This window comes from Dermacentor variabilis, chromosome 1, assembly GCF_050947875.1.
Source record: "Dermacentor variabilis isolate Ectoservices chromosome 1, ASM5094787v1, whole genome shotgun sequence".
NCBI lineage: Eukaryota > Metazoa > Arthropoda > Arachnida > Ixodida > Ixodidae > Dermacentor > Dermacentor variabilis.
In genome coordinates this window covers 260,194,138-260,222,085 of record NC_134568.1, presented here as the reverse complement: position 1 = coordinate 260,222,085, position 27,948 = coordinate 260,194,138, and the positions used below count along the sequence as shown (strand labels likewise).

The window sequence follows — 27,948 nt, the reverse complement described above, 5'->3', positions numbered from 1 at the left end:
GCAGAACGCACAGATAACCACAGAGATAAAGAAAAAGAAAGCAAATTCTCCAAAGCCATTTGAAAAGAAGTATGCCTTTTCGTTCAATAATCAATTTAATACGTCCAGCATCCTTCGTGCGTAACGTATATGCGTGGTTCGACTCACTATGTGATTACGGCTTACTTCCGCTAGTTGCAGCTTCTTCTCTTGGGTTCCGGGAGGCCGTGCGAGGATTTAGGCGTACATCTCCTGGGACCAAACATCGTTAATGCAATTGCGTTACAACGATTTTGAATGCGGGGGAAAGTTGTCGCTCGTCAGATACACTCGGTGAAACCTGCCACATATGGTGCGTGCCCCTATTGGACATTTGAATTGCGATGCTTTCGTTAGTTACCGTGGCACTCACCGCGTGCCTATTGTCGGATCATCGTTTTTAGCCGGTAAACTGCGAATTAAACGCCTTCGCACGCTTTCGTCGGCTGGGAGGTTGAGCCAGCGTTGAATCTATGGTGTTTAAAAACAGCGCTATATATGGACGCCCAATCTGCCGTTCTTCTTCAGTTGAATCTAGCACGGCAGCTGCCGCCTCGGCTAGTAAGACGGATACCTTAATTGTCTAACGTCGCGTTTCCGTCGGTCGTACACAGGGAAGAAGGAAATAAACCAGGAAGGAGCATTACGGCACACAGACAGCCTTCGCAAGCCAACACTTCGTGAAGCCATCGCCTCCGCTTTTTCTCTCTGAGCAAGTCGGCCCAACGCCTGACCCCGCGTTCGGTGGACTGTGCTTTGTTCCCAGTGTGTTTTAATCGACGCGCAGTCGTTAGGGTGCTTTGCCAGCCGCTCTGTGCACATATGCTCCCAATTTGCACGTGCAGCTTCGGTCGTTTATGACAGCGTGTACATTTGTCGTCTTCGTTGCAACGTGCGAATGTGGCAGCTGCGCACTGCTGTTGCACCTGTTGTCTTTTCGTAAGAACGTGCGCTGAGCGCGGCGGTGGCACTCTCGAACTTACCGCGACATTATTACGTGTTGGGCCGACTTTTCTTGTCTTCAATTTTACTGCGTAAGTAGTCCTCCTAGTTGTTTCCTTAATTTATGGGCGCACATATGTAAGTTCTCTGCGATGGCGATAGAACTAGAGCTTAGTTTAATCTTGGTAATGTTCAAATTACATTGCACCACAGCTATTACAGTGCCCATCGCCAGACAACAACAAAGAAAAAGAAACAGCTCCGGTATGTCAAGCAGATTTTGCGGTAGTGGTGCATCTTACATGCTGAAATAAGTTCAGCAGCGGTTACTCGACGCGTGTGGTTTATCCCCAGAGGTGCTCTTCGGAGTCGTCGAGAAATAAGTAGGAAAAAGGCCAACTCTTTGGGCGATAACTATATACCGCCTACAAGGGAGAATTTTGTAGAACGCTAACGTTACGCTCCGTCTTGCGACGTGAATCGCTGCGGGTAATCTGCGAGTACATTATGACTCGGAGCAACATATAAGCATTGTCGACGCTTTCTTTTTTTTTCGATACAGACGACATACACTGCCATGCCTACCTTTTAGACATTTCAGTTCATGAAATTTGCAGCAGAAGTTGCAGCATCGATGGATGTGAAAGCAGAGGCACTTCTCGTGTAGCGGTGTATTCGTTCTTGACACACAAGAATGCCGCATAAGGGTTGCTCCGAACAGGTGTGATATCAGCAATGCAGCAGCACTAAGTCGCTTCCGTCGATTGGCAGTCAACACAAAGTTTAAAAAAAAAGCGACAGATGAACTTTTACGAGTGGCAGCTTTGCGCAAAACATCAGCCAAGCATACAACGGCACCGTATAACTTTACATATAACTTAATCTCTATATTTTAACAACTAGTAAATTTTTTATAAATATTACCATGCAAGTACGTACACTTAATACTGCTGCGACACCGTATCTCGTTGCATAGGAAGTGCGAAGCATATATTAGCCCTCATAGACATTTTTTTTTTCTGAAAGGCAATTAACATCGCCCAAAGTTCGGGAAATGAACGCATACTTTCAAATTTTACCTATACAGCAGGGCACTGACGTAGGTATTGGCCCGGTGCATTATGCAGGTACGTCGCGAATCATAGGCACAAGCCGCTGCAAGCAATGTCACCATGCTCCGCGCAGGGTGCAGAGTGCACCCTGCTCTGTTGTTATGGCAACCTTAAAATGATATTTCACGTTTGGCCCTGATTTGTTGCTCAAATTTTGTGTCAAGGTCGCATTTCTTGGTCCGCGTCGTTCAGTGCATAATGCACTCGGCATCTTATCTCGTCTGGCTTGTCCGGCACTGATGGCAAACCACCGTCGTACGGGCTCTTTCGCGTAGCAGAAGCGAGCTGCTGCAGAGCTGTGGACTGGGCCGGTTTAATCGAACGATTCTATTCAGGCTTATCGGTTTCGTTGCTTTGCGCTCGGTGACCCGAGCGGCGCTCTGGCCAAACGTTATCACTGGGATCGCGGCTGACCCACAGAGTATAGCATAGTAAACGACAAGAGTGGACACTCAAGCATCTCGAGCCGTTTCGCGGCCGAGCTATGGGGATTCGCCAATTCCGCTAGGTGGTAGAATACATCAAGAAAAATGTGGCTGCGGCTGCGGCCGTGGCTAGCAGCTTGACAGGCGGCACGATCCAACACGTGCGAAGCCCAGTCATGCCCCGTCGCCGGAAATGATGCGTCGTTATTTTGTAAAATGCGCCCGAGGATCATTGTTGGATTCTTCTGCCAGCGTCTGACACCACTGTTTCGTCGCCGTTTCGTGGTAAGTTATTTTGCAAGTTATTAAAGGCTTATTCTCTTCGTATTTCGTTATGCCACTGTTAGCCGCATGAACGAGCGATTGAGGTGGGCATGACGGCCTTGAAGCCATAAACAGCCGCCGCCTATATTTGCAGCGTTGAATTTCATTTTGCATTCGTTCTTTCTTATCATGCGCAGCAATGAGTGGTGATGCCAACGATAACAGCGACGCGGCAGCGTCCGAGCTGCTAGGCACGTTCGATACAATGACGAAGTTTGAAAATAAAATAAAATGGTTCGTTAAGAAAAGAATTATGGGGTTTAAGGAGCCAAAACCACTTTCTGATTATGAGGCACACCGTAGTGGAGGACTCCTGAAATTTCAACCCCCTGGGGTTCTTTAACGTGCACCTAAATCTAAGTACACGGGTGTTTTCGCATTTCGCCCCCATCAAAATGCGGCCGCCGGGGCCGGGATTCGATCCCGCGACCTTGTGCTCAGCAGCCCAACACCATGGCCACTGAGCAACCACGGCGGGTCGGTTTGTTAAGAAATGCTGCTTATGAACACACGCCGTTCGGTACAGAGGGCTTTATGTTGATTTGCTCAAGAAGGTTACACGCAGCCGCTTCTGAAAAAGTATGGTGCGCCAGTTTTGAAAAAGAAATGTGGCTATTTCTAAAGCCGTGCACATGCAATATTTACAGTAGGACAATAATGTGCGCTGTCTTAACCTCTGTAGCAGGCTATGTGCGCTCGAGCGTTGTTAGCTGTTTTGCATTGGGCTGAAGATATGCGTTTTCATGTTTTAATTGTGTATGCAGTCATTACCGTAGAAAGTTTCCTGTTTCTTGGCATTTGTGACAGTGCTTGCTCGACCTTACTCAGAAAAATATGCATTACACGAAGGAACGTGGCATCTCCATTCGAAAGCTTTGAAAACTCCAGTATTGTTTACACGTAGAAAAGTAGCATCCACATTCAATAGCTTTGAAGCCTTCAGTATCGCTTGCCTCCTGCCTGTAATTCTACGTATTGCAGGTATCTCCACTATTCCTTCCTCAAAAATACGCTATACAGCCAAAGGACATCATGCATATTCAAGGGTAAATTTCCAAGTATCAGAAGACCATTGCAGGGCTTTGAAGACAGCAGGTGAAGACCCTCAACACAGTCGAAGTGCGTAATTGACTGAGACACGAATACCTTGTACTGGATTACACATTCGAGATGAGGATGTTCGTGCTTGCCCAATTATTTATGTAGCCAGTTTATTTTAGCACGCAACCATTCGCATAATTTTGCTACCTTAATTCACCCTCTTTCATAGAAGTAGAAGAAAAAGCGTCATACTTATTCCTTCTAAAACAAACCCATATTGAGTAAAAAATTGCAGGCCCCCTTGTCCGTGCACTTTTTTTTTTCATTCTTTGGATAGTTTCAACACATCTTGTGTGTTTTTGTGCTTGTGTAAAGTTTATTGGGATCACGCCATTAATTTTCGACTATTCTCCATTACTTGCATACCACAGTTTCTTACCGTTTTCATGCGTCTGCCACTTTCCTCCCAATCTTGCTGCAGTAAATTGTCTGCTATTTTTGTGTTCTTGGCTGTCCAGCAACTGATTGATATTGAAGGAACATGACACAATTATTCAAGATACTACTTTTGGTGTGAGTTATTAGAAGTACAATATCACAAACGATAAAGTTCTACTTCCTCACTAGCAGTTGGCATGATTGTTGTGCTAAGTTACAGCTTGAAACATAACGAATATGAATTTAATTAAAACTAACATAAAGTGAAACACCTTTGTACTGTCATCGTCGCAACATATCTATAAACAGCGGTACAAGTGCCTGCATGAAATAACTCTATTTATACAACGTTACTGGTCACAAAAAAGAAATAAAAAATAGTAGGTGACCCTATATTTCACTTAGGTGTCTCTTAGTGGCACTCGCCCCTTAGCGTTGGTGTTCTTTAGATTAACTTTAAGGGAACGCAACATACGAACCGAACTCAGAAGCAACTGTTTTCCATTAATCAGCCTTTTAAATATCATTGTCCCTTCTTGTGTGTGACCTAATTAGTGACGTCATTAACTCCGCTTCCCACTTCCGCCTTTCCACTAATTTCGCCAACGTAGTGCTAACGTGGCGGGTCTCTAAAGTCTACGATTTTGTGCTTTAGTGTGCGGTAATCAGTGATTTCTAATTAATTTTAATTATTCCAGACACTTCAGTAACTCAACTTCTAACTAAACTTATGCTCTGATATATCTATAATGAAGACCATGACTTTTGTACTGTACTATTTCTCTTTTTCTATGTTTTATTTATATTGAATTTCGTCCCCCGGTCGTCTGAGTGATTTCTAATTAATTTTAGTTAGTCCAGACACTTCAGTAACTCAACTTGTAACTAAACTTATGCTCTGATAATATATACATAATAAAACCCATAAATTTTGCCCTGTACTATTCTTCCTTTTTTTTTCGATTTATGTTGAATTTCGTCCCCAGTCGTCTCAGGAGGTGAACCGGAAGTGCTGCGCAAGAGACAAGAGCGTCAGTCGATGCTCGTGCCACTAATAAAAGCAACGAAAATGAAATCGTGGCCTCCGAGAGTCGCCGGCGTGCGGCGACCATCCTGGAGGCTGGTGCGCTTCGTCTATTCCGCTAGGTGGGCTGAGAGCCAAAGTCGGCCGCAGAGGCCTACGGGACTGTCCACTCTTTACGTTTACTATATTACTCTATGGCTGGCCGAGAACGGATGATGGCCGCTATATTGTAGCGATGCCTTACGCCTTATTCTATGCTATTCTTATCATCCACCACACACGGCCGCCTGATCCCGTTGATAATGTGGGCAGACCGTCGCTCTGACCACTGGCCAAGCGCGAAAAGCCTGAAAAAGCATAGAATCGGAAAAGGCATCGCTACAAAATACCGGCTGATGATAAGAATAGATAAGAATCGTGTTTTTTTTTTTGACAGACGTGGATCAAAAGATGCAACCTTAGTGGCTCAATTTAGGCGATAACATGACAGTTGTAAGCCCAAAATATTGGATTGAAATTGTTAGAATAAAAACGCACATTACTGTAAGTCTCAAGTTTGGACTATATAGGTTACATATGGAAACTAGTCTATACCAGTGATAAAAAAAAAACGATAAATCAAAGAAAACGAAAGGGCTTCCTGAAATAAAGAGGTACTTTTTTTCGGATTCATGCTAATATTGGAGGCCGACGAAATGGAACGGACAATTAAAACGACAATTAATTAAAACCACTGCTATTCTTAACTACTAGGTCGAAGATTTTCGCTGTTCTCGGGAAATCGGAGCATGCTGGTTCATGCATGCCAACTGTTAGGTTTGAAAGAAAAAAGCGCGATTTCTCCGAATCGCGGCTTCCTGTGCAGCGAGAAAGCGACACTGTGAGGCTGAAGTGGGCGCCTTTACTCGCTCTCCAGCAGATGCCACTGTGATATGACAATGAGTGACGAGGCCGAGAAAAAAAAAAAACAACAACAAGAGCGCCGCAGCTTCGAAAAATATATGTCGCAGGAATTATAGCTTAGAGATTCGGGTACGTTGCAGGAGGAAGAAAGTAACGAAGAAAAAAAAAAGCAAGCATGCACGAATGCAAAACGCCATGGTTCACCTATGAGCGCCCGCCACTCGATGGTAGTGAAGAATTTGTGCTGCATCATCTCCTGGAAGCCGCCGTTGCCGGGTCCGCCGCTCGAACGACACCCGAGCCGCATTGCAGGATCCTTGGGGCGAAAAAGATGCCCAATTTTATGCACTCGCGTACAATGTGATCCATGTGAATGAGGGTACGAGTGTTTATCGGCCGGCGAAATGCTACGTGGACAGTTCAGCTGTTAACCAGGAAGTGTTTCTGACCTGCGCACGTATGTTTGCACACAGGCGGGCGCGCGGGCGTGTGTGTGTGCGTGGTGCTCGCCACAGTCTCTCTAAAGCAGAGCGAACTTTCACGAAATTTGTGCAGACAACATTCGCCTAGCACTTCTGTCGGGAAACGCCGAGATGAAAAAAAAAATGAGCACAAAGAGGGCGCGCTCTTTGGTTGCTGTCGCTCCCTGTGCCGTGTAAGCAACTGTCACGCGTACCACTGTATTTTGTGTGCAGGACAGCCATGCGTTTTTGCGATTCTGACACCTTTTCAGTATTCAACAAAATAGCCACGAGGTGGCGAGAACGTTGACAGGTGAGGCGGCAGAGTCCCGAGTTTGCTATAGGTGAAAATAAGGTCGGATGGCGCCGGCGGCCATGAGCCTAAGCCGCAGAGTTGAATCAGTATTTTCAGAATGCCAAGAAATAGAGACATACACTTGACAAATGAGAACAAAAAATAATCCAACGAATGTAGCGCAAACACCTCTTTATGGACTCGGAGAATATGGTTTGTGTGAGAAACCTATGTACATTGAAAAGTGATACCCGAGACTCTTAGTCAAATTTTACGACTTTAGTCGCCGTGTCTGAGACGCGTGTTGAAAGGTAAGTGCTGCACTTCATGACTCCTGAAACTGAGGGCATGCTCAACGGATTGTTGCAGGCGGGGGCAAACATGTGGGCCCCCAGCGATGTCTTACAACTGCCAAGAAGATGGAGGAGCACGTTTCAGAGAGCCTCCTCATCCTCAAAACCCCATTGTGTTAAGGACGCAATAGGAACCGCAGGACACATTCTGCTCATTGCAGTAGTAGTCCCAGCGGGAACCCGCATACGTAAAGGAGACCACCCGGTCAACACTATACAATCAATAAATCAGTAAGTGTAACTGCAAAATAACTTGGCTTGGAGGCGATGAACATTTTTGCGGCGCCTTAATTCGTGTACGTGGCACCTGAATTCTTAGGATATTTTTATTCTCTGAACGCTCTTGCGACAGAAATGTTCGCAAGAGCTCATTCTAGCCAATCGTAAAGATGGGACATATTGGCGAAGGCGGCCAGCCAATGACAAAGAGCACTTACGAGCGAAAATTTGCGAATTCGACCCAAGGATAGTTAGACGATGCGGAAGCGTCAGGCTGCTGTCTTCATTGTATTTTTACAGCGAATAATTTTCAATGTCAAGATCTGGCTTCAGCCGTTCCAGCCGTCTTCACCAGGGCCGAAGTCACGAAGGTATCTGTTCACAAATACTGTTAACTATTGGCAGACTGCTTTCGCTAATGACATGCCTGTAATGACGCTTGGCTAGTATATACGCTTAAGAACACTCCTAGCGTAAAGACCTTGTTTGGGACTACGGGCCCAGATATTCCCCTTACCGATACCTCTAGTCACCAATTGACTTTCTTTCACAGTGCCTCTGCACCAGTGCCGCATATCGTCGCCCACATATTCCCGGCACGATTAGTAGCTGCCAACGCACTTGCCTCTATATATTTCTTCTACCCTGCACTGGACGGCGCTGGTACCGGTGAGCACACTGTCAATACAGACAGTGTCAATACAGGAAACACCTCGGTATATGGATAAACGAAGACAATAGATACGTGGAAACAGAGAAAAAACAATAACAGCGAAGGGGACGAGAAATGCGGTCATAATAAAACACAGAGCGCTATGGGGATACAATAGGAACGAGGTACTCCGGGTTATGAGGAAAGGTGTAATGCTTCCAGGACTTACATTCCAGGACTTACATGTTTGCTTGAAATCAGGGACACAATTGGGACTCGATGACAACCAAAGGTCAGTGGGACGCCTCGCATTGGGCGCTCACGGGAAGACTACAACGGAAGCTGTGCAAGGTGGTACGGGCTGGACAAGTTTTGAGATGAGGGAAGCCCACAGTAAAATTGATTATGAAGAACGACTGAGGAATGCGGAAGAAAGTAAATGGGCTGGGAGAGTATTCAGGTATTCAGGTATGATAGGGACATGACAACAAAGAACGTCAAGCAGAAAGCCAGAGAGGCTGAGATAATCTCATGGGTGGTGGCAATGGAAAAGAACCTGCTATGAGTAACTACGAAATCAGGAAAGAAGCAATTTATGATAACTCAAAAGAAAGCTCGTTACTTTTCGAAACGAGTTCAAGATGCCTTAGAAAACAAAAAGGAAAAAGGAGCGTGTGCTAGCTGCGGTAAAGCTAGAGAGCGATGGAGCATATTTTATTGGAATATGAACATATCTGCCCAGCGGTCAATTTAGGCACCGCTGGCCTCCTGAAGCCCTTGTGTTCAGAGTGAGCAGGGGTAAAATAAACATGTCCGCAATAGAGATGAATAAGAGGCGATTGGAAGATTGGTAGAAGAAAAGTAGGGAAATGACAAACAGCGAAGGCGCACAAAAACAAAGTTTCCAATAGGGGTTCAGAAAGTTTGGTGACGGTAATTCTTCGTGGTTTTTTTCCTTTTCTTTTTTGCCTTTTTTGACATAAGTAGGACATTAGGCAATATAATAACAAGAGCTTGGTGGCGCAAACCACCACCACGTTCCAAAGGTGACGCTCATAGCATCCATCCATACAAATAGGCTATGATAGCAATGCAAGCGATAAAGTGCGAGCTTCAGACACGCCCGAGACAAAACGGAGTATTATAAGAACTAAATAATGGCTTTAGGGGTAAAGGCTATTAGGTGATTACATGCTTCTGCTAGCACAAGTGTTCAGAAGTAACTAAGGCTGAAACTAGACTGTTAAACATAGCTTTCATGGACGTAAATGTTGCGTATGACAAGATAAATAACGAACTTTTGTGGAATACTTTCAAGAGAATATAGTACTGCTGAATATTAATTCCTCACGTAAACAGAATCGAGTATTGGCAGAACACTGGCTGCCAAGCTTCGTGTATGCAGACGACAATGTTATTATGAGCCAATAGCCAGACGTGTGCGTATATGTGTGGACATGAGCTGGAGAAGCTAGGATTCACATTTAGTGTTGAAAATATTAAGAACACATCCCTGGTGCCTGCCCACATAGGCGAAGCTTTCTTACTTTTGTAGAACCGTGCACTGAAACAACATATGGCATGTACACCGCACAGAGTGAGGTCTCTTTATTTACAGATTAAGACGGTTGTTGATCCTTTGTTTTCTATTCCTCAGCTGTCTGGCTCTTCCGAGGGGGGCACCATTTACACCTTAAAGGGTCCGCTTCAGTGCTTTATATTCGTGTGATGGCGTCAATTGCCTTTATGATTAGTTAGTAGTTCAGAGTACCTTTCTTCAGTTAATTGCGAAACTCAATTTGTATCGCTACTACTGAAATAGTCCTGGCTGACGATTTCCGCGCATTTAAATCGCCAGCCAGGACTGCATGCGTCATAAATCTAATCCGTAAACTAAAACACATGTAGAGCACAACCTTCAGTCAGTCGCCACAGTCTACTGGGCGTGATCAGATATTGAGAGTTAAGGGTGCACAGAAAGGGTGCATGGGGTGTGGTGCGAATTAGGCACTATGGAAGCCGGTACAAGACTACTTTTTCTTTTTGGCGCAAGCGCAATTTCCATGAGTTGTACAAGCGCATCATTTTTGGCGTCAGTGTGTACCTGCGCAGTCGATAGAGGTTTATATTAAATATACCTCTAAAACTGCGCAAAAATGCTTAACAAAGCTTCGACTTAAGAATTGGGTCCCATGTCTTTTTTTTTTTTTTGCCAACATACAATATATGGAGGTGTGGATAAATGAGGGGACAGTGCATTTTGAGAAAACACCCAAAAAACGCATCTAAAAGGGAGCAAGGAAAATGCTGCTCTAATGAAGCACAGAAAAATTACGAGGTGTATAGAAGTATGAAGCAGGTGAAAGGAACATGGAAAGGTGCAATGGCCGAACATGGTACAGGTTACTAGTAAATACGGATGTCAAATTGAAAAACGAAATATTCGCGTTACCTCGAGACAGAAAGTAAGGGATTCCGAAAGTAATTACTGGAGAACGAATGTGCTAAATAAGCGGACGGAGGGAGTTTACAGAATGGCAGAATAAGAATTTTGTTCGTTTTTTTTAAAGAATATATTACTGGGTGATTCCGGTCTATATGGCTATCCAGTGTAGAAGGTTGACAATGTAAATTACATCTGCGATTACTGTATGCAAGCCAAGGATACGGAGAACATATATTGACAAAATGCAGTTTTTTTTTCAGCCTCAGGTAGACGAGGCAAGTACAGGGATCCAGGAAGCATTGCAATTTATAAGCCGATACGGGGAGATTGCATGGTACGCAAAAGGTAGAGATAAGCACGAGCAAACCAAGGAGTGGCACGATGGCTGTCTCATGTCACAAAGGAAATATACCTCGCATAAAATTTCACCCCGAAATGCACCCAGCAACATATAAATGACTCATTGCTGCCAGTCTTGTTCGCTATACCTAATCGTAATACAAGAAATGCAACAAATATGAAGTTTAACTTACCTGTCTCTCATAACACGTACGGTGAACGACTGATTGATTTCATGGTGCCAAAATTTGGAATTCAATTTCCCATGAATGGCAAACAATTCTGTAATCGCCGTCAGAAAGCTGTGCCAATCTAAAATTACTTGATTATTTTTTTTATAATCTACTCTATTTTTGTTAGTTGCATGTGTTTGTGATCGCTTAATTGTTTTAAATTGTATCACTAGGAAGTAGATATGTACTAAATTTTGTATCTGCTGATATATGCATATTGACTATGCGCCCACACTAGCCTTTGGCTACGGGCCCAATAGTTTTTTGTACAATTCATGAAACAATTAGAAATGAATGAATGAATTACACTAAAACGTACGCACAAGGTGGCAAGCAAGAGACTGTGCCAGCGAATGCACGCCCGTTGCTCAACAGTATAAACGTATTGGCCAAGTCTTCTGTAGGCTGCATTCAGGATTTACTCTCAGAACACCAGAGAGACTCGAAAAGTGGCGTGCATAGAAACCGAAAAAAAAAGCGAAAAACAAGATAGATGCCAGATAGGGAAACATCACCGCACATTGGGTAAGACGAAGAAGGCCTCGAATACAAACAAACCTGTACACATTGCGCACACGGCGTTCTTTCTACAAATCGGAACTTGTTGTGGGAATGTCCGGTAAACAAGGTAACGAGTAGCCCGTACTGCGGTTCCAGTCGCATCCTACAAAAGCTGGGCTCGGCCAGAAGGACACCTTAGGTAAACGAGTCGTCTTACAAAACAAAACAAAAAAAAACCTACATCACCACTTTTTTTTTTTTTTGCGCCACCTTGTGTCAGTCGCCTTTTTTACCAGCCCCCAACCAAAAACGTTGTAATTTATTTTACGAACAATAAATCTGACTCACCATTCCGACCCTGCGAGAGTGGATGGTAAACGAAGCTCTTAGAAAACCACTCAAATGCCGTCGATGAGGACATTAAATATTTTATTGTACTACCTAGTGCATTACGATGCACTCTTCGACGCTCATCGTATTCGCGCTGCTCTTCGGGAGTCTTTGCGTGGTCTGCCCATAGCGGTCTTGCAATGAACTGAGTGAGTTGCTAGGCAGGTTTCCCTTTTATATATGAAGTTTGGCGACGTCACTCACTGATTCGCATGATGCTGTTGCCCCTTTCCCAGCGGAGCAGCTGATGCCACCATAACCTTTACCGGGAGACACACGCGGGGAGAAGTAACGTGCCTCACATTGTTCACGGGCGCCTTATCATCCATCATGGGGTTTTGACGATTGTTTTTGTTCTTTTATTTATTGAAATGAATACTGAGCTGGTGCGTCGTATTCCTGATTCCAAAGGAGATAAGCAATTTTTTTCGGTTCAAGTTTTTTTTCTTGACGGACACGAAAAATCCCGACCAACTAGAGGCTAACAGCTTCACTGTAAAGTTGGCGTTGTAGTAAGTGTGATAGTTGTACAACGTACCTCGCGGAGAATCTCCTGCAAAATGTTGTACGCTTCGTCTGTCAATGATCGGGGAAACCGAAGAGGAGCTGCCAGGGCCACTGCAAATGGCACGAATGGAAGTGTTAGCTATTCTCTTCTACTTACGATATTTTTTTTAATCCGAGACGCTCGATTGCTTTTCCTGAGAGATGACGGGTACAAAGTGCCATTGGCTTCACACGAAGGAAATGTAAAGTTTGCGCATCCGTGGCTTATCGGGCGAAAACAAACACGTGCTTGCACGATGTACTCGCCGTAATTCTGTGCACCCGTCGAGCATTTCGTCGAGCAATACCAGCACAAGAAAGCACAGCGCCCCAGCTGAAATACTGAGCGGTGACGAAACCGGCTATTTTGCGTCGCATCTTTTCATTTTGGCAACGATCGCGGCAGGTATCGCTCCCATTTGCCCAAGTTACTTTACGGCATAGTTATGGAAGGGGCCCAATATACCAAATGCATAGCTTTTTCTTTTCTGAAGCAACCACATTCGTGAAAGTTGTGCTGCACACAGGAAGAAAAGCGCATTTAATATTTTTTTCCCTTTTGCAGGCAGAACCGATATATCAGTATACAGCGTTTCGCTCAACGACTCACCAGCTACTTACTGGAATAGCGAAGCTCCCTCCTGGTTGTTTGGATGTTGATGTTCTGCTCGGCGGCGTACTGAGAGAGTGGCGTTTTACCGATGAGCATGGTGTATAGGACGATGCCGAATGACCACCAATCAGCGCCGACGCCTGCAATGCGCCAAATGAAGAGCGGGCTCAGTAGTTGCCATTCTTAGTAAGTCGCCTTGCTCGTAACGTTGACACCTCACCGCTCCCAACCTCTAACAGGAGGTCTTCAAGTCAAATCTTGAGAGTGAAACTGCAGCATCTGCCCACCCATCAACATTTTGGCAACGGTGAGCCCCACGTAAGCCCCACGTACGCGTTGAGTGGCTCTAATTGCTTTAAAAGCATCAATCACTACTTACGGCACCATCGCCAAGACGTTTGCAGAATGTGTCGGTAAAGCACAAAAACACATTTACAGCCCAGTGATGTGCGTTACACGACGAACTTACGGGCGCGCTGCTCAATTGGGTGGAAATCTGTCGACTTCTACCCGCAGCGACAAAACCTACGGCTAAGTTTCTTTTCACAAACGCAATATTCAGCGAACAATTTCGTCATTCGAAGACCAACCACGGCGGCTCAGTGGCTAGGGCGCGCTGCTGCTGAGCCGATTTAGATTTCTAAGGCGAATCTTATGCTATCTTCGGCTGGTCGTTTCTAAGCGCTCTGGAGCGCTCTCGCGAGCGGCGTTGTCTTCGGCTGGTTGGAAGAGGGTGCGCGCCCTGCGTTCGGCTGGTTCTTCTCGATTGCTCTCCTCTATCTTGGAGCGCTCTGAGGCGCTCCGAGCCCAGTCGTCGGACAGGCATCGAGACTGAAACGTCATCGCAGCGCCGCGTCGCTGCTGTTGGCGACGGCCCACCGTAACCTTGGCAACCTAGGCCACTGCATGCTGGCGTCTCGACGAACGTTGGTCCCGCTGGCACGTCCGCCGGTTTTTCCGGCAGCGCCGGGAAGGAAGGAAGGAAGAAAGGAAGGAAAAACGGGAAACGACCGATCTACCCGACTCTGCTTCGGGGCATACAGGCGACCAGTCGAAGATACCATTAGAGGCGGCGAGTTCGATTTCCGGCCACGCAAGTTAACGAAACTTAGATGGTCAGAATTAACCAGTAGGCCTCTACTCTGACGTCCTCCATAAATTATTGTGTATGTTTGTGACGTGATACACACACACACGCACACACACAAAAGAAGCTACCCGCCGTGGTTGCTCAGTGGCTATGGTGTCAGGCTGCTGAGCACGAGGTCGCGGGATCGAATCCCGGCCACGGCGGCCGCATTTCGATGGGGGCGAAATGCGAAAACACCCGTGTACTTAGATTTAGGTGCACGTTAAAGAACCCCAGGTGGTCGAAATTTCCGGAGTCCTCCACTACGGCGTGCCTCATAATCAGAAAGTGGTTTTGGCACGTAAAACCCCATAATTTATTTTACACAAAAGAAGGACCTGCCGTCGCGCAACGCAGCGTATCATACGTACCGTAGTGTTCCCTACGGAGCACTTCCGGTGCCATGTAGGCGAGCGATCCGCAGCGGTTCCTGGCCTCCAGTCCTAGCTGATAAAAATAATAATAAACAGTGTACAAAGCAACAAGTGGAGGGAGATAGACAACCGCCATTTATCAACGACGCAGAAGTGTGCCGGCTGAGTGGCAGTTCACAAACTTGTTTCTGCGGCGAAAATAAAGCGCAAGCAAGAGCTGCGTACGCTTTAGGCAAGCGGCAAAGCCATAGCGCCGGTAAAATGAGCGGACGATTCAGTGCGTTATTACGAAACGTTTTAAAAGAAACGTGTCCTTCGAAAATACGTCGAGGGTGTCAAAGGAGAAGAAGGCGGTACAGGTGCATGCTTTGAAACAACGTTAATCTTGGCGGGGTCGCCTCACCTGGCAGAGGCCGAAGTCAATAAGGCGAGCGTTACCACGCTCATCAAGAAGCACGTTCGATGAACTTATGTCACGGTGCAGGTAGCCTGTCAAATAAAGGAAGATAAAATAAAAGAGGGGGCGGGACAACAGATTAAGCGGATGACTGTATACTCGAAAGCGGCAATATGCGGCACGTTGTCTGCGCTGTCGCATCCATGCAGCAGCGGCATGCAAAAAAAATGAAAGTAAATAAAAACAGGAAAAGTAATATTTTCGTCTTACTCGTCTTCAGTTACCATGACAATATGCAATGAACAAGAAGATTCGCGGGAACAGAGGGGCTCGAGTCCCTCAGTTCACCCGATTCTTCTCGCTCATTGCATAGCCAGGAACTCGACTTCGGCAGCCTTGATGCCATGAGGTATCCCGTTCGAGGGTTTATCGCTCACAGTTTACTGCTCCCAACATAACGTACCACGCGACAGCTGCGGCACAAGGGGCACTCAGAGCGTGCGTAGTGAACATGGGAGGAGACTCACCGGCATCGTGGACGAAGTTGAGCGCGTGGGCCAGCTGAGCAGACACCACCTTGGCCTTGCTTTCTGGCAAGGGTCCCGACCGGCGGATGATTTGACTAAGGGTGCCTCGAGGCACGTACTCCATGACGAAGCACCACCTGAATGCGTACGCGCAGTTCCAGTGTGGCAAGTATACCCCAAAGAGTAGAACTTGTTGCTGGGCGAGTTGGTTGGGATCTGAAGAATACATTGTTGCGCCAAAAAAGGAAAATAAAGACTTGAGAAGGAAGAGTACGAAAAGACAGATTGAGCGCTCAATCTGTCTTTTCGTACTCTTCCTTCTCAAGTCTTTATTTTCCTTTTTTGGCGCAACAATGTATACTTCCGTACCCCAAAGAGCGAGCGGTTGCACACACTGAAGCAGCCCGGCACGCTGCACACACGCCTTAACGACCGAAATATTCGTGCGATGGGCAAAAGCCGTTATATTGGATACACCATTATGTACAACGAGTAGGTGAGTGCGCAGATACGGGTGCCACAATGACACCATCTTAATACAAATGCCATCGGGTAGCTAAAGTGAAAGGATTTAATTTCATAAATTGCGCAAAATATGGGTGCACTTCATGCTTTACCACTCTTTATCTACACTACATCCATTAGAATAGGCATGACGCAATCGAAGAAACGCAACAATTAAAAAAAATCCTTATGGAAGCGCGCAACCTTTTAGGAAATTAAATAATGCGTCAGCAGTTAATACTCACTTGGAGATACATTGCAGGCGCGCAGTTGATTATTGCGATGCAAACGTTGCACAAATTTTGTACATGCCTATTGTATATGACGATCGAGTATCGTGATGAAGTAGAAGCTTGGATGCGTTGGTGATTCAATATCGACACGATTGCGCAGCGCAGAAAGACGAGTACAGAAGGACTGTATTGCGTACTTTCTTCTGTTCTCGTCTTTTTGCACTGTGCAGTCATGCCGAGATCGAGTATCAGAGCCGGTATAATGTAACGACTCTATTTCAATTATTGTCGTTTTAACGCTTTGTCACTGGTCCGGGCGGCGCTTAATTCGCCTGCTGGGACCTCTAGGTTGTGAAAATAACCACCCATTAAGTTGCACTAGTGTATTGCGCCGAAGTTCCAAATATTGCCGAAGGGGCGTTCCTCCAAAATTCCTGGGCATGGAATGCCCTCATCTTGTGCTTTCGCTGCCCTTTCCCGCCCGGAAGATGTCTCCGATGTCTTCGAAGGCGGCCTCTTCACTTTTTCCCTCGCCCCTACCCCTATGCAGAGTGGTTAAGGCGCCCTCTACTGAGAGACAGCTACTGCTCTGCATTTTACGCCCCTCTCCCCTCTTCACTCCTCAAGCTATCAATAATCTCAGCTTAAAGAGTGACGTCATGCATTGCGCAATGCCTGCAGCTTCCCTACTCCCGAATCTCCGGCGCTTCTTCCGTCTCACTCACACGCACGATGCCCGGCGTCCATCCAGAAAAATGCCCGGGAACCAAAGAAAGCTATTCGCTCAAAAAGAATGAAATCGAGCAAAACAAGTCGTTCTATTATGCCGGCCACTTTCCCCAGTTTTCCCTTTTGTGACGCCCTGGTGGCCTACTTACTCGCAGCGTCATACGCATCCCATCAGAGTGGTATTGGGAACCAGCGCTGGATAGGCGGCGCGTAGAAAAGAGTGCGTTGCGCGCCGCCCTGGCGACGAAACGCGGCATATTCCAGCCTCCCGACCAGACGACACACACGTACGCGGCCGTATTATAGTTCGTATGTTTCCGTCTTCGCGCCGCTTCAAGTGAACAGTTTTCGTACAGAAGCTAGCGCTATCAAGTGAAGAAATGACGAAAGAAGCTTTTTAAGCTTTATATATTTTTCACAGTGTGTCGCGGCGAGCACGTGTGTTTCTTTAACGGTTGCGCCTAGCTGCCTCGCAAATCTAGCAGCTACGGCTCCGGTCGTGCTGCGCTATGGTTTCGGAAGTATTAGTTGGCCTGAAAACGTTTCATATTTCTCTGGCTAGACATAAAAAAATTCTAATGTTACTTCGCCACAGCAATCAATGGAGAGGAATGCTTTATCGCATCAGCTGACTCGCGCAAGCAAAGGTTTGAGTGCTCCGCTGCTGGATCCGTAACAACGCTGGCTACATTTAGCACTAATTACATAAATTTAGCGGATGCATCTCAGCGCCGAGTTCTCATCCGCATGCGCATTTTTAAAAACACATAGGCGGCTTAGTCGCGCGTGCGCCGGCAGTACGCGCACACAACTCGTATTACAAGGCAGCTTCCCTCCCACATAATTCTTGGCAATGAATGGATAATATTTACCTTTCGTATCGTTCGCTTGGTGCGGTGGCGTTGGAAGGGGCTTGGCGGGGGTATTAGGAAGGAAAAATGGTTGGTACATAGGCTGGATGGTGCATGCTATTGCTCATTTTGTTTCCGAAGAAATGCCAACTGCAGATTCCGCTGTCTGGTGCTGTCTACCACAGCTGACCGTCTTCACTATCGAATAAACCAAGCACACACGCGAAATTCGATTTAGAAACCAGCCCGACACCGCTTGACCGGGCGACAAGACGGGAACTTACTCCGCTCACCTGACTGCTTGGATCCAACGCTGCCTCTATTTTTCATAGGGTTTAGATGGAAAAACGCAGAAGGATACATCCTCCCTCATCCCGACGTAGTTGTGGCACTTGTATACGCAACAGTATCGTCGGCGTCCTTTTGTTTTCCTTCGACTTTCAGGGCGCGCAACGCCACTACCAGTAGCAATTTTCGACCGCGGGAGCGGCTGCATTGTGCACGTTCTGACCGCCAGGGCGGCGCTGCAGGCGTCGTGAAAACTCCAGCGCTGGTTCCCCCATACCGCACTGATGGGATAAGTATGGTATACTGCAAAAAACTCAGTGCGGTATACGCAGTGCTGTACACCGCACTGAGTATACGCCATCGCGGCGAACACCTGAGCTCACTTCTATTCTTACGCAATGACGTTGCGTTTTCCCCTTACTCGGAGGGACGCGGCCACGTGTCTCGCATTGGTTGCTGCGTTTCAGTATACTTTTTATTTACGGGATACTTTTCAAGACGCACATCGGAAGGCGCACGAATTCAACTATGACAAATTTAATCAATTATGACGAACTTACTAATTTTGTTCATGCTTGCTCTATTTAGTCCATCTCATTTCTGCAAGTACACACAGTCTGTCCACGCCGTACAATATATTTGTTCAAGGTATCAGCTTTCTCCCGCACGAGTTGAACACTCTTGTGGCAAGCCAACACGCAGGTTCATTGAAGTGCCTTCATCTAAATCTTCGCTCGCTCTACAGAAAGGAAACAGATATAAATGACTTTATCAATTGTTTTCATTCTTTGTTCGTTTGATGCAGTAATGTTCAATGAAACTTGGTGCAGGAATGACCGCAACTTGTTCAAATTTTCATCGTATCAATCGTACTGTGCGAACAGAACTAACCGTAGGGGCGGTGGTGTTACGCTGTCGCTAAGAGAACACGTAAACTGCGAGTTGTTTTACAACTTTTGTGTCTGCTGTGATGATATTGAAATGGTAAGAGCTCGTGTGAGAGGTTATATGTTTTCTGTTTGCTGTAGACAACCAAGTGGAAAACTTTCTAGTTTCTTTTCTTTTTATCAACACCCGTTGTCATTTGCTTCAGAAATTGAGCATTACTTGGTGCCTACTGCTGGTTTCAATATTGACTTGACCATTCCTGCACCGCAAAAGGCCATGTTAACCATTTTGACTTCAAACGGTTACGAAAATTTAATCCGTACGCCTACAAGGATCTCAACTGAAAGCGAAACACTGTTGGATTTATTTATCACTAATGCTGATTCTACAAATGCTGCTAGTGGCTTATTGTCGCATGACCTTAGTGACCACCTCACAACATTGTTATGCTAAGAAAACATCACTTTATAGCGAACGAAAAGCATCAGTACGTTTCCTTTCAAAATATTACACAAACCGGTTTGGATAGTTTTAGAGCTCAATTACTGCGTTGTGATATTAAGCAAATTCTGGAAATACGTCACGTTGAAATCGCATACAGCAAGCTTACTGATGAGCTCTCTCCAATATATAAGCGCCATTTCCCCAGAAGTTTAGATTGGGAAAAAAATACGAGAGCCGTGGATGACCCCTGACGTATTAAAACAAAGTAATTGTAAAAATTCACTTTACCACAAGTTTATCAAGACCAATGATCCAAGCATATTGAAGGAATACAAATCGCTTAGGAACAAACTAAAATCGCACAGGAAATGCTATTTTCATGCTGAGTCTGACAACTGTTTCAGTAAACCCGATATGTTGTGACGAAAGCTAAATACTGTATTAAATCTTCGCAAATAATCTCAACGTGTAGAAAAGCTATTTCTCGCTGGCAACCAAATACGGGCAGTGCTCTGGCGAATACTTTTAATGATTATTTTGTGAGCCATTGTAATGCTTGTGCATCAGCTGATATTCCGAAATTAATGCCAGATAGTAATCAGTTTTCATTTTTCCTTCACCCATTTACAGAGCCTCAGGTACAGTCAGTTTTCCTTTCACTTATCATCATCATCAGCCTATTCATGTCCACTGTAGAACGAAGGCCTCTCCCTGCGATATCAATTACCCCTGTCCTGCGCCAACCGACTCCAAATAGCACCAGCAAATTTCCTAATTTCGTCACTCCATCTAGTCTTCTGCCGTCCTCTACTGCCCTTCCTTTCTCTTGGTACCCATTCTGTTACCCTAATGGTCCAACGGTTATCTAGTCTGCGCATTACATGACCTGCCCAGTGCCATTTTTTTCTCTTAATGTCTATTAGAATATCGTCTATGCCCGTTTTCTCTATAATCCAAACTGCTCTCTTTCTGTTTCTTAAAGTTATGCCTGGCATTCTTCGTTCCATCGCTCTTTGCGCGGTCCTTAACTTGTTCTCATACTTCTTTGTCAGCCTCCAAGTCTCTGCGACGTATGTCAGCACCGGTAAAATGCCCTGATTGTATACTTTCCTTTTCAATGATAACGGTAAGCTCCCTTTCAGGAGCTTACGATGTCTGCCGTATGCGATTCAACCCATTTTTATTCTGCTGTGAATTTCCTTCTCATGGTCCGGGATCCCTGTGATTAGTTGACCTAGGTAAACGTACTCCTCCACAGACTCTAGAGGCTAACCTGCGATCTTGAAATCTTGTTCCCTTGCCAGGTTATTTATCATTATCTTTGTCTTCTGCATATTAATCTTCACTCCCATTCTTACACTTTCCCTGTTAAGGTCCTCAATCATTTGTTGTAACTCGTCTGCATTGTTGCTGAATAGAACAATGTCATCGGCAAACCGAAGGTTGTTGAGGTATTCGCCGTCCATCTTTACTCCTAAGCCTTCCCGGTTTAATAGCTTGAATACTTCTTCTAAGCACGCAGTGAATAGCATTGGAGAGATTGTGTCTCCTTGTCTGACTCCTTTCTTTATAGGTATCTTCCTACTTTTCTTGTGTAGAATTAAGGTGGCTGTGGAGTCTCTGTAGATATTTTCTAGGGTATTTACGTAAACGGTCTGTACTCCTTGATTACGCAATGCCTTCATGACTGCTGGCATCTCTACTGAATCAAATGCTTTTTCGTAATCTATGAAAGCCATATAGAGAGGTTTATTGCACTCTGCGGATTTCTCGATAACCTGGTTAATGACATGGATGTGATCTATTGTAGGGTAACCTTTCCTGAAGCCAGCCTGCTCCCTTGGTTGACGAAATTCCAGTGTTGTCCTTATTCTGTTGGAGATTATTTTGGTATATATTTTATATAATACTGGAAGTAAGCTAATGGGCGTATATTTTTTTAGTTCTTTAACGTCGCCTTTTTTGTTTATTAGTATGATTTTGCATTCTTCCAGTTTTCTGGGACCCTTGCAGTCGATAGACACTTTGTATAGAGAGCCGCCAGTTTTCCTAGCATTCTGTCTCCTCCATCTTTGAATAAATCGACTGTTATTCCATCCTATCCTGCCGCTTTTCCCCGTTGCATGCCTTGCAAGGCCTTTCTGACCTCATCTCTAGTCATAAGAGGAGTTTCTGTATACTGTTCATTATTGTTTTGACTAGAGCGCTCCTGAGTCGTCTGGGTACTGTAAAGGTTAGTATAGAATTCTTCCGCTGTTTTTACTATATCTTCGAGATTGCTGATAATATTACCCTGCTTATCTTTTAGCGCATGCATCTTGGTTTGTCCTATGCCAAGTTTCCTTCTCACTGATTTCAGGCTGCGTCCATTTTTTACGGCTTCTTCAGTCTTTCTCACGTTATAGTTTCGAATATCACTTATTTTTGACTTGTTGATCAGTTCTGACAATTCCGCGAATTCTATCTTATCTCTTGAGTTGGACACTTTCATTCTTTGTCGTTTCTTTATTACGTCCTTTGTTACTTGGGAGAGCTTGCCTACTTGTTGCCTTGGTGCCTTGCCTCCCACTTCCAATCGCTGCCTCTGAAGCCAGCCTTGTTACGGTTTCAATCATTGCCTCTATGTCATCATCATCATCTCTCTTTTCTAAGGCTGCATATTTGTTTGCAAGTACCAGCCTAAATTTGCCTGCTTTTACCCTTACTGCCTCTCAGCTGACCTGTTTTTTCTTGACCAATTTTACTCTTTCTCTGTTTAAATTCAGGTGGATCCTGGCGCTCACTAACCTATGATCACTACATTTTACCCTACCTATTACTTGAACATACTGCACTATGCTGGGATCGGCAGAAAGTATGAAATCAAATTCATTTCTTGTTTCACCATTAGGGCTTTTCCAGGTCCATTTTCTGTTCCTACGTTTCCTGAAGAAAGTGTTCATTATTCTCAGCTTATTCCTTTCTGCGAATTCTACCAGCATCTCGCGTCTAGCGTTTCTAGAAACGACACCGTAGTTGCCAATTGCCTGTTCACCCGCCCGCTTTTTCCCCACTTTTGCATTGAAGTCCCCCATTACTACTGTATACCGCGTTTGCAATTTTCTCATCGCTAATTCAACATCTTCATAAAACTGATCTACTTCCTCATCGTCGTGACTGGACGTTGGAGCGTAGGTTTGTACTACCCTTTAATGTATACCTTTTATTGAGTTTGATTACGACTACTTATACCCTCTCGTTGATGCTGTAAAATTCGTCAATGTTGCCCGCTATGTCTTTATGGATTAGGAATCCCACCCCGTATTGCTTCTTATCCGGGAGGCCTCTATAGCAGAGGACATGGCCGTTATTTAGCAATGTGTTAGCCTCACCAGATCTTCTAATCTCACTAAGGCCGATAATATCCCAAACAATGTCTGATAGTTCTTCGAAGAGTCCTGCTAAGCTTGCCTCACTCGAGATGGTTCGGGTGTTAAACGTTGCAAGGGTCAGTTTCCATTGGCGGCCTGTCCGGACCCAGATATTCTTAGCACCCTCTGCTGCGTTGCAAGTCTGACCGCCGCCTTGGTCAGGTGCTCCGCAGCCACTGGGGACTGACCCCCGTATTAAGAAATAGAACTTAAGTTGAAGCCCATGCTTAACTTGATCTAAGTGACGCCAATCGTGAACGCGCCGATGGAAACGCAGTGAGCGTCTTTGGGCACGTCAACGCCAGGCGTCATCATAATCAAGCCAAGCATGGGCTTCGACTTAATTTGCATTGCTGAATACGGGGGTAAGGGCCAATTCTTTGAGGAGATCCTTTCATTAGAGAGGTTGTGGCCGAATACTGCACCAGGGAGGCCAATTCCTGTTCTGGTGAGGGAGGGTCTTTGTTCAAGCTTAGTGGGCCTTCCTAATTTCGTTGTACCTTTATTAGTATAGCCCCACTCGCTCTCGGAATCTTTCGCCGATGTCAGGCGCCACTCCAAGCCTGCAGATGTAGTGCACTGGAGGATGTCATACACAAATACACCCTCGTTAAAAAAAAAAGTAGCTCAAGTTGCGATGTTGAAGGCATGCTGGTTCGTCCAATCAAGTATGTGCTCTATATTCTTTGCACATATCTCACCTATATTTTCAATATGTATTTCCCAGGAGGATGCAGATAGCAAGAGTTTTGGTGCTGTTTAAGAAAGGTGACATAAGTGACATAATAAATTATATACCTATTTCCATATTACCTGTATTATCCAAAGGGTTGGAGAAACTAATACATATGCAAATCTCTAATTTTTTTCGATAAGCACTCTCTTATCTCTAAAGCCCAATTTGGATTTTGGAAACGCCTGTCTACGGAATTAGCCCTACTTCAACAAAAGGAATTCATTGTATCACAGCTTGAAAACAAGAATCTCGTGCTCGGCCTTTACACTGATTTCAGTGAAGCTTTTGGTTGCATCCATCATTTCATATTACTTGAAAAGCTTGAAACTTATAGTATCCGAGGGTAGGTCCAAATAAATACTTAAAACACAAAAGACTTAAAACACATCAGCAGAGGCGTTCCTAAAGGCGGTACTCGAGACACGTTCGGTTTTATAGTGTGTATAGATGACCTAGTAAATATCTATAGCGGTGCGAAATACATAATGTACGCTGACGATGCTAGCATATCTTTTGCGTCACCTAAACCTGGTAGCCTTCAGAATGAAGCCAACGCTGCCCTAAATACTGTCCAAGGTTGTTCAGCAGCATTGTACAAATTAATACAAACCAGACAAAAGCCGTGATTTTCAGGCCGAAATCTAAGCAAGTAAACTGTAGCCTTATCACCCTTCTTTAAGCACCCGAAACAATCGAAATAGTGAGTAGTGTGAAAATACATTGAGTTATCTTCACACAAAATATGCTTTGGGATACGCACAATGAATCCCTTTTAGGCAAGTTATCCCATGTCGTTGATATGATAGCACGACACAGAGGTATATTGCCTTTCAAAATCAAGCTTATTGTTTGCGATAGACTCTTTTTTTCTTCATTATACTATTGTTTATTGGTGTGGGGTACGACGACATGTACAAATCTTGAAAGGATACATATACTACAAAAAAAAAAAAGAGTTTGTTCGAGCACTTCTTCATGTACCCTATAATTCCCACACTTCAGATTTATTTTTGAAAGCAAATATAATCCGCGCGTTTAATCTTTATAAGTTAAGCCTGGCGTTCAAACGGGAGGTAAAAGAAAAGTTAAAGTTTTTTCATTACTTATTTCGATAAAAACACGCATTCATAGACCACTCGTTACACAGAACAGGGTGGTCACTGCACGGGCACATTATTCTATGGAAAAAATATCACACACTGCCAACCCTTTTAAATTTATTTCATAAATCAGATATCGAGCTACAGACAACTTCTGTACGAACACTTTACGTGAACAACAATCTTTGCTAACATGATAAAGAAAATTATCTTGCCTTTTTTTCCATTTTTAACTTCTGTGACTGTCATGTGAAAGTGCATTAGTTTCGAACCTTTTGTATTCTGTATATGTGTGCTATCGCTGCCTGCGTTGTAGAAGTGGCTGCGGGCTTCAGTCAAGTTGCTTGTTTCTCAAGCGACTTTTACCCGCAACCTCATCTAGCGTTGATGGAAATAAAGTATTATTTATAAAGGATTATAAATTATTATTATATCTTCTTCTATTCCTAAGTCGGTAGTAATTGTTTGAAATCTTGGAGCACGCTGTCACGGCTCCGTGAACGCACATACAAAACAAAAGTGAAGGCGGGCGCGACAGATACTGTTCGAAAGGTTCCTCCTGCAGCTGCAGAAACTCACAGAAATTACCTCTGGATGGGGGTACGAACCTTAAGTGTGCCACAAGCAGAATGCGATAGAGAGCTTGCGAGAAACACAGGCCAAAAGCACTGAACGTTCAGAAGTGCCCATCAAAGTAGTTTAAGTATAACAAAGACATTACGTGCTAGCCACTGCAGAGAAATCCTTAATGCACTATATGTGGCAGGAACAAATGACTGTCGTGTGCGAAATAACCAGCACAGTATCAGCCTTAGGAAATTACAATATGGCGTATATTCCCCGTATTTGCGATCTTGTATACGTTATACTGTGCTCAGTACTGTAGCCGCAGTGCCTCTTAGCCGCATTCGTACGAAACAGATGCCAGTGACCTTGTGTGTTCGGAGTAAGGAGCACCGCAAAACGTTTCAACACTTACGCTTTCGTAGTCTCGTAGTAGGCCTTTAACGTAGCCACGTAAGGGTGGTGCGAAACTGCTTGCCATGCCAGACGTTCAGCCTCCACGCGTCGGGCTTCCTAGACCAGGCAACAAGGTATCAAGTCCTGTGCGCTACATGCCGCTACATGCATACATCAAATTCATCAACGCTGGGACACCCCCCCGCAACCACCGAAACCGCCCGGGCGCACTGCCGAAAAGCGCGAGGAAGGTCCACTCACCTTGACCTGTTCGCGGTGGTGTTTCTCGATACACTTGAGAGCAGCAAGCTCCTTGGTTAGCTTGTGGCGCACGAGGTAGACGACGCCGAAGCTGCCTTTCCCGAGAACGTGCAGCTGCTGCAGGAAGCCCAGGTGCCAGTCTCCGGACTCGCCCGGGTTCTTCCAGAACGTCACCTCGTCCACATCGCCCAACGAGATCTGCTGATCGCCCGGACAAGGAGACAAACGGGGCGAAATCCAATGAAGGCGGCCCATTTTGTTTTTCTTTTCGAACGATTCGAGGCGCGCGCGATAGCCAAAGACTGGCTGCAGACGATCCTCGAGGGAATGCAAAACGAGCGACACGACTCTCTCGCCGCGAGCGAACGCGCCAGACCATTCTGAGGCGGGCCTAACGCCACTGTTCCACGAGACGCTTGGTGCCAAATCGAAGCACGAGAGAAACAAAGCCGGCTCGCGCAATATGGGACGTGCCTGCGTACCGACTTGATTCTAAACCTGCCCAGAAGCCCCGACAGGATACCGCAGAACTCGGTGCGCGAGCCGCCGCCCGAGGACTTCCTGGTGTCGGCGACCGCGGCATGGGACAGCCGCTGGCTGCGCTTCTTGGGCGCGACGGGACTAGCGGCAGGAGACTGCAGCTGCACGTGCGACGGACCGGCGGACGACTCCTCGTCGTCTCGCCGCTTCACCTTCGCGCCAGGCTCTTTGGTCGACATCCATTTCAACGAGTTCTGCGAACAAGGGCGCAGCTGGTTAGGCTTGCGCGGCCAGGGCGGTTCCCTAAGCTAGACCTACTCTCGGAGCTTCAGCAGCGGGACCAGGGCCGCTTCTCTTTAACGGGATCTCTTAAGCAGTGACCAATGAAGTGAATGTCGCCACATTTAACGGCTGTACGGAGCCTGTTCACGAGCCAGGCGCGAAGGGCTAGCGCGAGGCTTTTCCCTTCCCCTCACCGTCGCGGCGCAAAAGACGTCCTTCGTCGCCTCTGCTCGTGGAACTCTTCTTTGGACTGCTTCACGCACCGCCACTCTTCACGACCCAGGAGCGCCGCTATCCCTGGTCGCCGTGGCGGCAGATGCTGGCGCGGGAAGCAGGTGAAACCCCGTGCTCGTCGCCCCAAAGGCGCCGCCGTAGCCGCGGTTACGGCAAGAACAGAGGGTTACACGCCGCCGGTGGCTCCAAAGAAGCAGTTCCTCCGAGTCTGGGACAGAAGGGCCGGGGCCCTAAGCTAAGGCCGCTCCGACGGGCAGCTGCAGTGCCTTGGCGCCTCTACGCGCGCAGAGGCGCCCCATTTTCTGCGGACTAATGAAAGCGAACCATCCATCGTGCTCCTCTTCTCACTTTTGGTGTAACTTCGATAAAAACGTAAAGCTCCACCTGAAAGCCTGCAAATGAGAGGATTACTCTGTTTTACGGTGAAAGACGGCGTCGTTGTTTTCGCGATACAGACGTTATGAACGAGACGGGAGTTTTTCTGCACAGCCTTCACGCTTAGCGCATGAATGACCACATGAATGACTACATGGATGCCCACGAGCATGAATCGACCACATTAAGCAGAATTACGTGCTGAAGATAGAGAATCGGCTTACATGCAATTCGGCCTGTGAACAATTATGACGTGAAAGGAGCGACAGGGTAGAACAGGCCGACATTAAAAAGTCGATATATTCATGCCTAAATACGATATGATCAAGAAAAAGAACTTGCGAGCAGCAGTTTCGGAAGCATTTTGGAGAGTTATTTCATTATGCGTGATACATGTTTGTTAAGAAGAGAAAACAATGAAAAATACAGTGTTATACGTTCATCCATAATTACCGCAAGCAAAATCTAGCG

The 27,948-nt window shown here is 45.8% G+C and overlaps 2 protein-coding genes across 2 annotated transcripts in view; one reads left to right on the top strand and one right to left on the bottom strand.

Annotated features, from left to right (window-relative positions):
• The window catches only part of LOC142563438 (uncharacterized), a 97,332-nt gene extending 91,962 nt beyond the window's left edge, over positions 1 to 5,370 (top strand). Inside the window, exon 13 of the mRNA XM_075673999.1 lies at positions 5,287 to 5,370. Coding sequence (XP_075530114.1) covers positions 5,287 to 5,355 — 69 coding nt within the window. The 3' untranslated portion in view covers positions 5,356 to 5,370. The remainder of the gene's footprint in view (positions 1 to 5,286) is intronic.
• LOC142563451 (atypical protein kinase C-like) lies at positions 55 to 26,452 on the bottom strand. Its single transcript, XM_075674006.1, has 9 exons — positions 26,107 to 26,452; positions 25,865 to 25,962; positions 15,703 to 15,839; positions 15,182 to 15,267; positions 14,776 to 14,851; positions 13,284 to 13,415; positions 12,655 to 12,734; positions 6,432 to 6,543; positions 55 to 231 (listed from the first exon to the last, which is right to left on the bottom strand). The coding sequence occupies exons 1-9, from the start codon at positions 26,359 to 26,361 to the stop codon at positions 155 to 157; spliced, it is 1,053 nt and encodes a 350-aa protein (XP_075530121.1). The 5' UTR covers positions 26,362 to 26,452; the 3' UTR covers positions 55 to 154.
• Between the last annotated feature and the right edge of the window lie 1,496 nt (positions 26,453 to 27,948).

Coding starts and splice junctions, on each gene's coding strand:
- LOC142563451 (XM_075674006.1), bottom strand. CDS start 26,361: ATGGGCCGCCTTCATTGGATTTCGCCCCGTTTGTCTCCTTGTCCGGGC. Junction 15,268..15,702: donor CAACTTCGTCCACGATGCCG/GTGAGTCTCCTC, acceptor TTTATTTGACAG/GCTACCTGCACCGTGACATA. Junction 232..6,431: donor CGAGTGGCGGGCGCTCATAG/GTGAACCATGGC, acceptor GTTTGGTCCCAG/GAGATGTACGCCTAAATCCT.